Source organism: Punica granatum, chromosome 7, assembly GCF_007655135.1.
Source record: "Punica granatum isolate Tunisia-2019 chromosome 7, ASM765513v2, whole genome shotgun sequence".
Classification (NCBI taxonomy): Eukaryota; Viridiplantae; Streptophyta; class Magnoliopsida; order Myrtales; family Lythraceae; genus Punica; species Punica granatum.
In genome coordinates, this window is record NC_045133.1 from 28,455,788 (window position 1) to 28,472,122 (window position 16,335).

General features: G+C 28.3%; 1 protein-coding gene across 1 annotated transcript; it reads right to left on the reverse strand.

The window, feature by feature from the left end:
- Positions 1-264, reverse strand: LOC116214603 (VQ motif-containing protein 1-like). Its single transcript, XM_031549981.1, has one exon. The coding sequence runs from the start codon at positions 262-264 to the stop codon at positions 1-3; it is 264 nt and encodes an 87-aa protein (XP_031405841.1).
- Between the last annotated feature and the right edge of the window lie 16,071 nt (positions 265-16,335).

Sequence of the window (16,335 nt, forward strand, 5' to 3'; positions counted from 1 at the left end):
TCAATCCCATAGCCGAGACAGTTCGTCCACGGGTGGCATCTCCTTGAGCAGTCGATCGAACTCCTTGATTGACCAGTTCCTCTCCAAGATGGCTCCTCCTAATCCTAATCTACTATGATGTGGACAGCTGACGATGTTCTTCATCGGATGATCAGAGGAGTAGTCAGAAACCACAGAATCTTTACCGGTCAGTTTCTGAACAACTGACTTGAAGCTTGTGGCGTCGGTCTCCACATACTGGGTGTTTATGATCACCACCTTCATCGGCCCCCTCTCGCCTCGGGACATGTCAAAATTCATGGGAAGGTGAAGAATTGGAAGGAGGAGTAGGAGGAGGAGAAGAGGATAATGATGATAGGACGGAGCTAGCTAGCTGAATAAGACACAGTTTTATAATTTATGACTAGCTAGAGAGAGCTACGAACTGAGAAGGAGATGAATGAATATTATTGGAGCTGATCGATCGATCGAGATGAGTTGACCTAATCCCTATCCTGTCCTACTTAATTAGCAGTCTAGAAGGACTTTTCCCCTCCCCCTGATCTGCCCTGGAAGGGAGGGAGGGACTGGGTCAAAACCTAATGGCTGGCTCTGGCTCTGGCTCTGGCTCTGGCTCTAACTGGCCCCGAACTGACAATATAATTAATGGGAAGATCCCCCGAAGTTTCAGTCTTACATCCGATCAATGAATCCCTTCCCAGCTTCCCTGTTGATAACGTGACCCCGCCCGGTTGAAACTTTCATATCCATGCCCCGGTCCTCGTCGATTGGGACAGTTTTTCGCATGTCTGCCAAGAGCCAAGAAAAATTAATTCAAAATATTCGTGGGCCTCCAAGGAATATTATACATTCATCTATCTATCTATCCATCTATTATTACTACATGTGAGAAGCAAATTCTTTGTCTAACCTTCCCTTTCCCATATTACCCTTACTATATATGTTTGAATTTATAATAACCATTGGATATATGATAGAATTGTAAAATGACAAAAATAACTACCCATTATCTCTCTTTTCCGCCCCTCTCACCTCCCATATTATCTGAACTCTCTCAATCCTTTCGCTCTCTTAATTTACGTCACTTTTCTTCAATTTTTTATTTAATTAGTTAGTTTGCTATTTTTATTATTTATTTATAAAATAATTATTAAATTTATAAAATTAGTGTATTAAATTAATAAAAATTTAGTAAATAATTTCGTACTTAGTGTAATACACGTCTATTATATATATATATATATATGTAAAGACAAAACATACATACATTTGATCAAAAGTTTCTAATTATATAACCATGTGCAGAAGAAAATTAAGAAATTAATACAAGGCAAAGATTGTGTAAAAGCCGCCTAACGTGGTCGGCATTTGTTTCTTTTAAACAATATCTCGGGTTTAAATATTATGAACGGAGAAAATTTTATATTGAAAGAGTTTTATCCCCTAATAGGTCAATCCAGCCCAAACTGAATTAGTCGTAGTTTATTGAGTTTTCGGATATAAATATGCAAATCGGAAGTTGATCAGAAAGCATACATATATATGTGTGTATGACCGCTAACAATTTGTACTAAAATGTGTGTATATATATATATATTTATAATAATTTAAAGCACTTTCACGAGAGTCTCCCATTCAAGTGATGAGGAGCTTTCAAAAGTCTCTAATTCGAGCGATGAAAAATTTGCAAAACCAATTCCTTAGCTCGTAATTGATCTCCAATTCACGTCCCCTATTAATATAAAAATAGACATTATTAAATGATGTAAGCAGACTAATTAATTAATTAATTAATTAAACTGTCTTGGATCAAACTCCCCAGAGAAGAAAGGGGTTCAAATTAATTAATGGATTAAATTAATATCCCCCGTATTCAATACTAGTTTTTTTTTTGTCTTCTCTTTGCGTGGACTCATTTTTATATATCTTTATATAATTTATTATTATACAAATTCGATTATACATTTTTTTAAATATGATAATTTATAATATCTTTATTTCAAATATTTAATTTTTTTTCGTACGTTATAATAAGTTCATATATTATAATAAGAAATGATATGAGATACATGAATTATTTTAAATCACCTCTTTAATTTTTTAAAATTTTTTAAAATATTTTTATTTCATTAATATTATATATATATATATATATATATATATATATATATATGAATATGGATATGGATGGTTCCAAACATGTTTAGAGTCACCTTTTTTTTAAAAAAATTTAGCATTTCCCTATTTTTATTTAATTTATTTACAATTTTTTTGATGCACACCACCTGCTTCTTGGAAGTTCAACAATCATAGTTAATTTAAGTTCGAGAGACAAAATAAAACTCTTCTCATCATGAATTTTTCTAATCACTATAATTGTACATTTTTCTAATCACAGCACTCGCACTCGAGATCTTACTTTAGGAGAACAAATCCGAATCACCTAAAACAAACCTATATCGATAGAAAGTCTATTTCAACTTATCACCAATTTAAGTAGTATTTTCTTATTTATGATGTAACAAATATTCTTATTTTCTCTGAAAAATAAGGTTATGCCAGTTTGTTAACTGAGATTGATTTCCATTTGGGTACTAACTTGATGATTGTAACTACGAGATGCTTTTAATGAATATCAAACTAGTGCAAGAGCCCCACTTCACCGGGGCAATACCTACTTTCGTACAACCTTATATATTCTTAGTATGACAGTTGTTTAAAGTCTAGTAAATCATCTAATAATAATATTCAGTTCGATAGTTTTATTCGTAATGAGGATATATGTAAAAATGAAAACAAAAGAAAAAAATCATGTATGAAAAAAGAAAAGAATAATAAAAAGGGTAAACTTGGATGACCAAATAATTTAGTAAATAGCCAACGACACCCATTCATTTCAAAATTAAGCACACACCACCTCTCCTTTGGTAAATGTGGCACCAAGAGTGCTTAGTCATAGCCACGTGGACAGTGACACAAAGTCAGATATATTGGGCCCGTTTATGGAGCATGGTGAGACAACACCTACGTGGCGACAATTAAGCATTCTTGATGATACATCAGCGGAAGGATGAGTGGTGTGTGACTAATTATGAAAAGGGAGGCTGTTATTGGCTATTTACTAAATTATAGGGGTGTCGTCGAAATTTACCCCAATAAAAATGAGAAAAGTTGAATGGAAAGTTTTGGAACACAAGACAATAAACACAATTAACCATGTCTTTGTCACTACAACATCAACAAACTTATGTTCACCTCTTACTTTTAAAATTTTTTAAATTATTTTTGGAGTCTAAAAACTAAATGTAGGAATATGAAAAGTCCATTGTTAAGATGTTTCCAAATTTCTCAAATTGCTAACATAGCATAATTTCTTCACCTGAATCGAGGCCCCTTATTGCACAATATTGGGGGCCAAAATTAATTATCTATATTAGATTCCTACTACAAGTAAAATTCATTCACTTAAAATTATGGTCAACTTAAGTCTTATTATATTGCCATTGTGATTTTCTAATTATAAATATTAAAATTCAAATTAAGATTATTGAGAAGAACTGTTTAGCTCATATATCATAAAAAATATTAATTAGTAGAATCTTTTGTAAAATTTGGATTATTTATTATTAATAGATAGTTCATAAGTTTTATAGATAATAAGTTTTATCATTAGTTTTAATTATAATTTATACTGATTATTAGACAAATACTATAATAAATCAAAAAAATAAATGGAAATTTTTTTATCCACAACATCGCATGAATTTTTCATCCTAGTTATGTATAATTAAGCAACACAGGGACATACCATCTTTTAATTTTGTAGTAAAAATTTTGAAAAATTTTATGGCGCAATCAATCAATTTTGTTGTACTATAGTATGAACTAAATTACTAATAATGTAATTTAAAACTAAGTATCTTATTGAAAAATTAAGTAATTTTTAAAAAAATTTGAATAGTTTATTTCGTAATGTGAGCAATTTGCTTCAAAATTTGCTCAAGGTGGCCTATATATATATATATATATATGTCATGTATATATTTATGAGACAACGTGGCCCTTGTGTTTTGGGGGTCATGCAGCTTTGTTTTGTGTTCAATGCGTCGTGTGCATGCGAGTCAGTCATTTTCTTATATGACTTTTCTCAATCGTGAAAACTGAATCCTATCATATCACCATTATTGATAGAGGAAATCATAAGATTATTGTCCGCATTACATACATAATTTCCACGGAGAAAGAAAAGTAGAAAAAAAAATCATATATCATCAACATTTTTATCAACTTTCAATCTTGCTGGCCGCCGGCGTATATATTTGGATTTGGATTGCAACATGCTTGAACTTTCTTCTTTGTTTTTTGTTTTTTTAAGGATTTTGTCTTTCCATCTAAAACAAAATGTTGACGGTGCGTCTTTTTTTTTTTTTTTTAAAAAAAATTTCGTATATGAGATAGCCCAGAGAATCAAGAATAAACGAATAAATCCTATTTTTAATACAATATATATATACATATATATAGAAAATCTCACGTTCAATCATCTTATTAACTTTTTAGAGTTCCAAATAGAATTTAATCATGAGTACGGTTAGCTTTACTAGCTATATATGTTAATGATGCATGTACTATACACGTAAATATGTATATATATCCTAATAAATAATCCAATGTACGCACAGAAAAATAAATGATCCGATGACCTTTCTAGTAACTCCATAAAAAAGAGAAAAAGAAAAATGCAATGACCTCGAGAAAATTGATTAAAATAAGTTGCATGCGATTTCCTGTCTTGAGAGTTAGGACAAAATGGAATACGATCGAGGTCTCCCAAGTATCCCATGGGCATGCGCTTTGACTAAACGAATCTCTGAACTTAAACCTTTTTTGGTTGGACTTTGGGTTAGTTTGGCTCTTCCGTACCGCAACTGTCGTTTGAACTGAATGAACCAATTCAATTATCAAATCGTCAACAAGAAGGGTCAACGCATTACGCCATGCATGCATGTATAATTCTAATTAATTAATTAATCAATTACCAAATTAATTAGTCGAGAAGTTTCCCGACCAACCAGAAAACGTCGGAGGAAAGGAACCCATTTACCTCATCTTGACTCTTTTAATCACCATTGTTATTTAAAAATAAATAAATTAAAATAGAAGAGATCAATGATTTGATTACATCGTTTTTGACAAATTCTACATTCCGATCAGAAGAATGTCCCCAAAAAGTTGATAGATAAGGTAATTAATTAAGTGGGCCTTGTGCTGTTGACTCTTTAATTACATCGAGCCCAATCTTGTCGAGTTGGTTTTTTACCTAGAGGGCCCAATTTAAAATCGGGCTAGCATGTCAGCCCCAATAGCAGCACGAGGCTACATATGCAGCCCATATGACCATATGTAGTGGATCTGCACTGCATGCTCCATCCATCCATCCATCCATCCCCGGAAATTTCTTCTCAATAATCCTCTGGTCTGGTCTGGTCTGGTCTGGTCTGGTCTGGGCTGGGCTCTGCATCACTGCCTCTTTTCCTCACAAGCTCAATTACCCTGCTATGTCTATTTTTTGCTGAATACCCTGCTATGTCTACGGATACATTGTTCTCGTTCCTCCCTTGCACAAGATTTCTAGCTAGCTAGGTGAAGGTCCGTCCTCGCTCAACGACGAAAAGCAAATGTTATCCTTCATGTTTAATATATATAATTTTCTAAGTTAATGACAATGGATGAGACTTGAGAGGATAAGACAAATGATGAGAGTGTATGTTACGTGAGCACAATTATCTGATTAGATTAGATTTCCATATTCATAGTTAATTGTTGAGTATATATCTATCTATATATATATACATAAATATATCTTACGAAAAAGTAAGAGATGCTCATCAGGTTCTGATCTAATTAAATTCTCACCGGGGGAAAAAAAAGAAACTAAGGTTGTATTTGTTTAAACTTAATTAATAAGTGCTTAAAAATTAGTTATAAGTTAGTTATAAAGGAAAATAAATGTAAAAAAGAGAAAAAGATGAGAGATAATGGTCTAAACTACTTAATCATTAAGCAAAAAATTACTTAATAAAATAAATAGAAAATTTTGATTTAAAAAAATAAGTCATTTTTCACTTATTAGTGCTCATTACCATTCATAAAAGTTCTTCTCATTCTTACCATAACTTCTCATGAGTTCTCATTTTTCAGCAATTTCATTTATGTATTATATGTATTGCCGGTGGGATTGATTTGCCAATTCATATGTGAAAGATATCTGTTCAAATTAAGTACTGTTATTGCAAGTACATTTTACGATCAGGCCAACAACCCAGACGATTGGCCTAATTTATCAACTAAAATTAGGAGAAGGGGGAAATTGCATGGGATTTTCAGATTTATATGGGCTTATGAGATACTTAGGATCATGATAGATATATAAAATCCTCAGGAAAAATCGAATAAAATAAAAGATTTTGTGGGCCCCAACATACCACAAACAGTCGAAATAAACAAAAAAGAAAAAGCTTATTAAAATTGCTATGGAAAATTATATAAGTCCCAAGACTGCTTCACTTTAATGGGATCCGATTTCTTCACCAGGTAGGTACATAAACTTTTAAGATATTATAATATCATACTCATCTACCTACATGAAAAACAATATTGCACATTTTTTAGAAAAGGGAATTTGATACAATGACAATAATTTTTACTTGGAATCATAAGATTTTGGGTTCAATTTTTGACAGTAGTACTTCACCGTCCATTTATTTAACTTTATTATTTTTATTATTATATTATATCATAAGCCTTTCTTATAACTAAAAAAAGAAATTATTGCGCATTTCTTCAGCTATATTTATAAGTACGTATATTCATCAAAGTCAAATTCTAAACCAAAAGTAATTTCAACCTTTGACTTGATAACTTTTGACCGCCTAAAAGTCCAAAAGAAGAAATTAATAGAACCAGATGAAGTTAGTTCCCACTAAGCGATGGGCCCTCAATGTATCATTTTATCTATCTATCTATCTATCTATATGTCTGTCTATCTATCTATTTTGTATAAGTCAGTGGTCAGTCTAAATTCGGAGGCCAAAACCTTAAAACATCAGTTTCAAAGGGTAGGCACATGAGTATTATATCGGTAGACATATACATACTCATATAGGTACATATATACCTACATACGACATAATACATTATTATATGAACAAAGCATTGAACTTGGGAGGAAATATTAGTGGATCATATTGTATGTTTATACGGATGCTGATAATCCTAAATGTTTTGTTACCTTTAGTACCAAATTTCAACATGCATGACACCACCAGTAGAAAAGGAAAACAGGAACACATTATCGATCATTAATTAATATATGAATTATCATTTTGTAATTAACTCTTTCATTCTTTGAAGAATCACCATGCGTGTTCTTTGATGAAGGTAGAAAATATGTTTGAGCTATCACGAGTATATATATTTAATTACACAATTGCTCATCAACAGACACGATTCATATGAATTGGAAGCGCATATACAAAGAGTCGAAAGACAGCAAGTAATAAAGAATGAAATTTAAAAGGATTGATTTGCTATATATATATTGCAGTGTTGGCAGCCATTGTCATCGTGGTCAAATTATTGTCAATTACCTTTTTCTTTTTAGCTAGGGTAGGGTTAAGACAGCTTTTACGTATGAATGTGGTCAAATTAATGTTAATTACCCTTTTTTAGCTAAGAGCCGGGTTGAGATAGCTGTTACGATCGATTTGCCACGCCAATTATTAAAAAAATGAGGTCTCAGTCCATCCTCTTGGGAAAGCTAATGCACGCAAAACAAAGCCTAATGAATTGGCTTATGAAGTTATGATCATATATATTATTATATGATCATCAAGACCAGCTGGTTCGATAGGATTGGCCATGACTGTCAAATTGACATTACCAATTAATGTCCCCGGTCCCCCACAGCAAACAATAATTTGTTCCTTTGACCTCATATAATATAATTGCATAGCTAGAATTAGGTATTATATGTTGGGAGGGAATAGTCCACGTCTCCCGGTCTCTATTTAACTTCTTTTATTAAATTATAGAAGAGGAAATTATACACGTTTAATTGAAGTTTCTTTAATTTTCCTATTAATTCCTCTTCCTCTCTATCTTAATTGGTAAGAATTTTGCTGGAAATTAAAAATGACGATCGAGATCGACAGATGAACCATCCCATTCCACGGTCAAGTGTTTATGTGTATATATTATTAATCTACTTAACCATGTAATTCTCATATCCAATTGTACTGAAAGGCCTGTGAGTGATCTATTGAGATCATGCAAGCATAGATCTTTATTTTTTTTTTCTCAAACGGTAACGAGAATTCTTCGTTAATATCCAAACAGATATCACGGTCCACTGCAAAAGCGGATACAAGGGAAAATACTCAAGTAAAAATTAGAAGAACGGGATACAATAGTTGACTCATCAGGCAAACTATAAAAGAAAATAAATATGAAAATCACATCAAGTAAGAATACTACGATTGTAGTAAGAACACTACAAATCTTTATAATCATCGGTTACCAAAGACACATAATTAATAGGGAAGAATAAACATGGTCTGGCAAGCTAGCACCTAGCAGCTTCTATATATATGTATATATACCTATATGATCGCTAAGGATTAATAATTTCTCCAAAAAGGCCGGGTCGGTTTCTTGGAAATTTCCAAAGCATGCAAAAGTTTTCCACTCACTGAGATCAGGAAAGGCAGGAATATCGATTTCCGACCCAGAGATGGTTGGTAGGTAAACACCACTAGTACTATATATATATATAATTGCGTGTAAGTGTACTATATATATATATATACGACCAACAAAAGTGTTAGTTAATTGGTAAGCAGCTCACCTCCGTAAGGAGGAGAATACAAGTTCGAATCCCGGAAAGCGCACTTGTTGAAAGAAAAAATAACCTTTAATGCTCGATCTCCCGACTGAATTAGTCAGAACCCATTGGATTTCTAGATACCAGATATACACCAAAATATATATATATATATACACGTGTGGTGGTATATAATTGTGTTTGTGTAGGTTCAATATATGTATAAAATTATGGAAGATATTACCTCATAGTTCACCTGAAAAATATATGTATGTATGAAGGAGAGGAATAATTTTTTTGGATAGATAAACTGGAAAAAAGCCCAAAATAAAATTACGAGATACAATAGCTAGGTATGAAAACCTCAAAAATATCTCCTAACAATAAAAACCCTAGAACGTTAGGAACCGACCAAAATAAAAAAAAAATGAAACCCCAAAGGCATCAAAAGTGCTCTATTTGTAAGCCAATTCGCACAACGATTTCCTTCACCAAAAGTATGCATCACCGACACCTCCCAGTCCCTTTCCAACAAGCTACGAACTTCAGAGAGCAAAAGAGAGAAGTGTCCGAGTACTAATATCCTTCCCAGTTATTAGCAGCTTGATAGTAAGCAGTGAGGAAAAATTAGAACCACCGAAAAAAATGAGGAATAATAATTAGAAGACATAATTTAAACGTATTCTCTAGCTCCTCTTGCGTTCTTTCTTGATCAATTGGCGTAAACATCAAATCCAATTATATATGTATATATATGTACAAATCGGGAAGAAGTCGCGATCCATCAAATTAAAGGCGAATTGGAGGGGGGCTTATTCTTTTAGTGCGGTAGGTTCACGCAATGCATCAATTTTCTTTTGGTGAAAATCTTTTCGAGAAATATGTATGGATGATGGACGGAAGGGTTGGTCGAAAAAGATGCACAAGCGGTAATAATAATGTCTGTGTATGGGACGCGTTTTCTGGTGTTGGCACTGTTCTTGCGCGTGATGCATGCACGTACATATATATCTAACAATATTTTTAGAACAATATCTTAACTTAATCATTTGGATCTTTCATATTTTTATTTTTCATTATACCATTACCTTTTAAATGTATAAAACATAAAAGTATGTAACCAAAAAAAAAACACAAAAGTATTTGAAATAATGATAAGAATATCTGATACTTCAATCTCAATAAAAATGTTATTTTATTTTTGCCATTTCTATTTCATTATGCAGTAGTAATTTTTAACTAAGTTGGTGCATAAACTTTTGAATTGTTATTTAGTAAAGTGTTGTATTTGGAGAAAAAAAAATTCGTATAAGTTATAAATCAAAAATTATTAATTATTAATATTTGGATCACCAATATTAATTATAATACTTTATTCTATTTCCATTCTAATTATAATATCTATATAACTTCTAAGTATAATAATTATTTATAATATATTTTGGAACTGTATAATTAGTTATGTGTTATATATGCTTATCCATATATTCAAATTAATTTACAATTTCTCCATCCCTAATTCACATCATTATATGCAACAATTCTCCTTTGCTTATGTATATTAACATTTTCCCGTCCGATGCGTGGGGAGTTAATGGTGTTTATTTTTCTCAAGTTTGTGTTAAAATGTTATCATAATTTAACAAATTCTAATTGAAAATTTTAAGTTATGATATAATCGTATTTTGAGAATTCAAATACTGAATGAAATATACAATAGTGAAAAAAATGTATTAATTCTTTTACGAAGTGATTCCTTTTATGAATAATTGTATTTTCGATTTACATCAAATATGTTTTCTTTAGTAAATTGTATCTTTTTTAAATCTCATAATAATGATTCACATTTTGTATAAAAATATGAATTTTTCCATCTTTTAAAACATAAAAATGAAAATATTAAAATATAGTATACAATACTGCTTCATTAGTATATTCTTGATGTTATATATACATATACTTAGTTGCTCAATTATAATTAATATAAGAGCAAAAAGCTTATTTATGAAATTTATCTAAAATATTTTTTAGTTATTATCATGGTAGAAAAGTTATGGGATCTTTTATTTGAAGCATTTTAAAATAAAATAAAAATTGATTAATTAGTTGCAGTAAAATATTTAATGCATAATAAATGTACCGGTTCTCTTTTACTATATATATATATATATATAAAGTTGTATCACAAATATTAAATACGGTTATTTTATAAATAATATAAGGGCATAAAGGTAAATGTGTAAATAATATTCAAGATTAAAAAATGATATCTCGATGAAAATAAATATTGTATTAATGATATATTTACATGAATTAAATGCAAATAAAGAGTGACGCAATTGTAAATATATACACAATATATATATAAAGTTATATCCCACACATTAAATGGAGTTAGAAAGATATTTTATAGATATTATAAGGCCATAAAGGTAAATGTGTAAATAATATTCAAGATTTTAAAAAATGCTATGTCAAAGAAAATAAATATTGTATTAATGATATATTTACATGAATTAAATGCAAAAATAAAAAGTGATGTGATTGTAAATATATATACGATTAATTCATATATATACCCAAAAAATGACAGAATATTTTTCCAAAAATTATCCTGAAAACTTGAATAATTGTATGAGATTTAATTAAAAGGTAAATAAGTAAATAATATTCAAGATTAAAAATTACTACCTCAAAAAAATATTATATTAATGATATATTTACATGAATTAAATGCAAGTGAAGAGTGGCATAATTGTGTATATATACAATTAATTGACATGTCTATATATCTCTATATATATAGTTATAGCCCATACAATAAATAAGGTTAAAACTGTAAATGTATACTTGAATATGGCTATAGGGGTCAATATCTAAGTAATACTTCCTTTTATATATAATTTAGTTTAAATTTAATTAAAAATTAATAAAATTGGGAAAGAAACTTTACTTGGATTAATTTATGTAAGTATTTTTGCCCTCAATCTAGAAAATTTTATTTGTAAAAAAATTAATTTCCAAGTGATAGGTTAACTGTACAATCTATAAATGAACTGAATTTATAAATACAAAGTTTAATATCTTATTAGACTATTACAATACAAATCTCCTTTGATTTTAAATTTATGTTGAAAAATTTATATATTATTTATGTGCATAAACCACAACATAATTATCAGTACTTTGGATCTGCATAGTTTAAATGAAACTATAATTAGATTTAAAAAACATAAAAACTTCTCCATCGAAAAAAAATTATAATCTTATGTCTAAAAGAAAACAACTCAATAAATCTCTGTAGAAAAATTATTCTTGTAATGCATGAGTTAAAAAAGACTAGTATGTATATAGATTTGCAGTACATATATTAAATATAGTTATAGTATTTTTCAACTCTAAATATTATTTAGATATAAAAAGTGCATGGTGCTTCAGTAGCATAAAAAAATGAATAGATAAAAAATTATAGAAATTTTTTATAAATCCATATTATAGATAAATATACAATACTTCTCAACTAACAATGGCTGAAAATAATTAATAGATAAATTTTAATGGTTTTACTATTTAATGCAACAATTTTTCTTATTTTTCTTATAAATGATATTTCAACCATAAATCTTATTTAGGCATTTACATTTATGACCTTATATAATATTCACGTTTTCTTTTGTAACTGTATTTATTGCATGAGATACTACTTCATATATATACACTAGGTTTTCAGACCCGTGCATTGAAAAATTATAATAAAGAATGGAATTCATGAATACAAAATAAGAAATTAAATTAAATAATAATTATGAATTAAAATATTTATTAATCTCGCTCGTGAATAGGCTAATCATATCAGTATTTTCAGTGGATAAGTGAGGTAAACTATTAATCGTAGAAGGATTTAGAGAGAAAGTTATACATAATCAAATATATGATACTTTGTGTAAAGCATAAATTGTAAAAATAGAAGTAACATAATATAAAAAAATTATCTAACCTTGGGAGAAAGAACACGATTCACTTGGTTGCTTGAATTGATTCATGATATACTTGATAATGTGCTCTATTCTTTGTAAGCTCTAATGGAATTATGCCGATTACTATACTTGTAAAAAGAAATGTTAAGCTGTAATTATAAATTAATTAGAAGAAATTAGTTGCCCTACCTTGTAAATATCTTTCCTAACGGATAGCAATGTCCAAATTAAGAGCTTGTATTGATATTGGCAAAATAACCTCACCACGTGCATCTAAGCTCCAAATTCAACTTATATAATATATATATATATATATATATATCTATGCAACTAAAATTATTCAAAAATTTTTTGGGTGAAAATATAATTCAAAACTTAATAGCCATAACAACACCATTTCTCTTAATTATCACTGGATTTGTGATTTCTTATGTTAATCATCAATGGCATTGGTGGTAAAATTGATATTGAATTGACATGATGATAAAATAATATTATGATACCCATTTAATGCAAATAATAAGTAGAATTTATAATTCATAACCGTTTTATTAGTGTTGAAAAATGAAAATTAATAGGGGTATTTACCTAAAATGGCCTATGGTTTGCCCGTTTTGTCAAATCTATCTCATGGTTTACTTTTTGCATCAAATCTATCCCGGCGTTATCTTTTTCATCGACATCTAATGGCCGTGCTGACGTGGCGCCTACGTGGCAAGTGTGGCCCACTATCTCTCCACGTGCCACGTCAGCATGGCCGTTAGATGTTGACGGAAAAGATAACGCCGGGATAGATTTGATGCAAAAAGTAAACCATGAGATAGATTTGACAAAAAAAAGCATAGGATAGATTTAACAAAACGGACAAACCATGAGCCATTTTAGGTAAAAATCCCAAATTAATAATTCTAATATTATAGTAATTAAAGTAACAATTTAATTTATTGACCATAATTTATTTTTCTTCCATATATATGAAATATATATCTTGTCATAAAAATATATATTGACCATAAGGCATACATATACTCTATTAGATTATATTTTAACTTATTTGATTTGTCCTTCTAATGATTTTTAGTAAGAGGGAGTCAAATAAATATTTCTATATATACACACTTATTTATACCGAAAACTTCATTATTTATTGTGTTATTTTTACTCAAATCTCAAACATTAAGTTTTGTAAATTTGAATAATTTTGTCTAAATTAACTCAATAACTTCCGTGAGACATTACTTAATTGAACTTTTATAAGTTTAGCTATTCTATTAAAAATTTAATGAATGAGGCTTAAATTTATATGATTATAAATTTTCTTAATTTTCCTAAAACTATAAATGTTATTTATTATTGAAATGACAATAGTATTTTGAATATTTCTTTAATACTACTTTGAATATTTTCTTCATCTTCATATATGATGATACTAATAACAATAATATGTAATATTAATTAATTTTTATTTATAAAATTATAAATACTCTTAATTTCCTAAAAGTATGAATATTTATTTACTATTGAAATAACAATAAGTTATTTGAATTACTATTTTCTTCATTTTCATATGTGCTACTATTAATTACAATAATATATATGATAATTTAATTTTTATATAACAGATTAATCTATTGAATTAATAAAACTATAAATATTTATTTACTATTAAAATAACAATAAGTGATTTGAATAATATGTATATAGATTTAAAATATATTCTCTTATATTTTATATATTTTGTTTTAAATTTAGTTTCTATAGAATGAGTTTTCCTAATAACGAATATACCCATATTTATTATCTCGTAGTCAAGTTTATATTTTATATAGATATGATTATTTAATTTTTATATAACATATTAATCTATTGAAATTACTAAAACTATAATCATTTATTTACTATCAAAATATTAACAAGTCATTTGAATAATATGCATATAGATTTAAAATACATTATCTTTTTTTAATATTTTGTTCTAAATTTAGTTTTTATAGAATGAGTTTTCCTAATTACAAATCAACCCTTATTTATTATCTTACAGTCAAGTTTATATTATATATAGAATATAGATTTCAAATATATACTCTTATTTTTTATAAATTTTTTGTTTTCAATTTAGTTTTAATAGAATGAGTTTTCCTACTTACGAATCTATCGCTATTTATTATCTCGTAGTCAAGTTCATATTATATATAGATATATGTCAATTAAAAAAGTTAATATCTCACATTCAATCAATCAAAAAATTGAAAAGGAAACTTGATGCAATAATTATAAATCATGAAGTTTTAATATATATATATATATATACATATCTACACATTTTTAAAAATATATATAATGAAATTAAGTTTATGATTATATTTACCCCACTAATCACATAGGAGTTAAACTTATATATGTTGATGGACATATAGATATGGTGAAATTTTTGAAAACAATTGATTATATTTCATTTATTTAAATCATAAGGTTGAATCATTTTAATATTTACCCTATTAATTGTATCTGAGTAAAACTTATATATGTTGATAGATATATAGATTTGATGAAATTTTTAAAAATAATTGCCTATATTTTGTTTACTTAAATCCTGGGATTGAGTCCTTTTTAACCTATTTATTATTATATATTTTAAAATAGAATTGCAGATTATATTAAAATAGTTTTTCACATATTTATTTTCATTCAATATTCTATTAAAATTTTACATTTAATGCATTATCAAACATATAATTTATATTTTCCTTACAAATAGTATTTATTAAGATATTGACCTCTCTAACCCTACATTATATAAATATTTGCTTTTCCACCCCCATTTATTATCTTGTTATCAACTTTATATTTTAAATAGAATTGCAGATTATATTAATATAATTTTTCATATATTTAAATATTCTATTATCAAACATACAATTTATATTTTCCATATAAATAGTATTTATTAAGGCATTGACCTTTCTAACTCTACATTATATAAAATTTACCTTTCTAACCTATTTATTGTCTTCTTGCCAAGTTATATATATATATATATATATATATATATATGATAGATGATAGTCTTTCATGCATTCCATGAGCTTCATTAGTAGTATAATAATAACATCAAGTACTAATTTCTTTTCAAGCAAAAATATTAATACCATCAAGAGAATAATAATATACATTGCCATATTAAACACACAACTATATATGTCAAAGTCGGATCTATTGAGTACTGATGATATATATGTATACATATGAATTCAAAACTTCATAACTTCTGTAGCTGTGTTCATTGTACTAGATTTATGAGTCTCCCTTCTAACCGAAAAAAAGTTACGCAGGGTGTAATATTACTCTTGATCAAATTAAAATTGGCGCATCACTTGCTTTATCTAGACATTTTAGGAAGAGGAAGTTATATATCTATATATCTATATATATATATATTATAACTGAAACATATAAATTATTTCACATATTTGTGAG

Bases quoted from the DNA above. Each gene is read 5' to 3' on its own strand.
- LOC116214603 (XM_031549981.1), bottom strand. From the start codon at position 264: ATGAAGGTGGTGATCATAAACACCCAGTATGTGGAGACCGACGCCACA.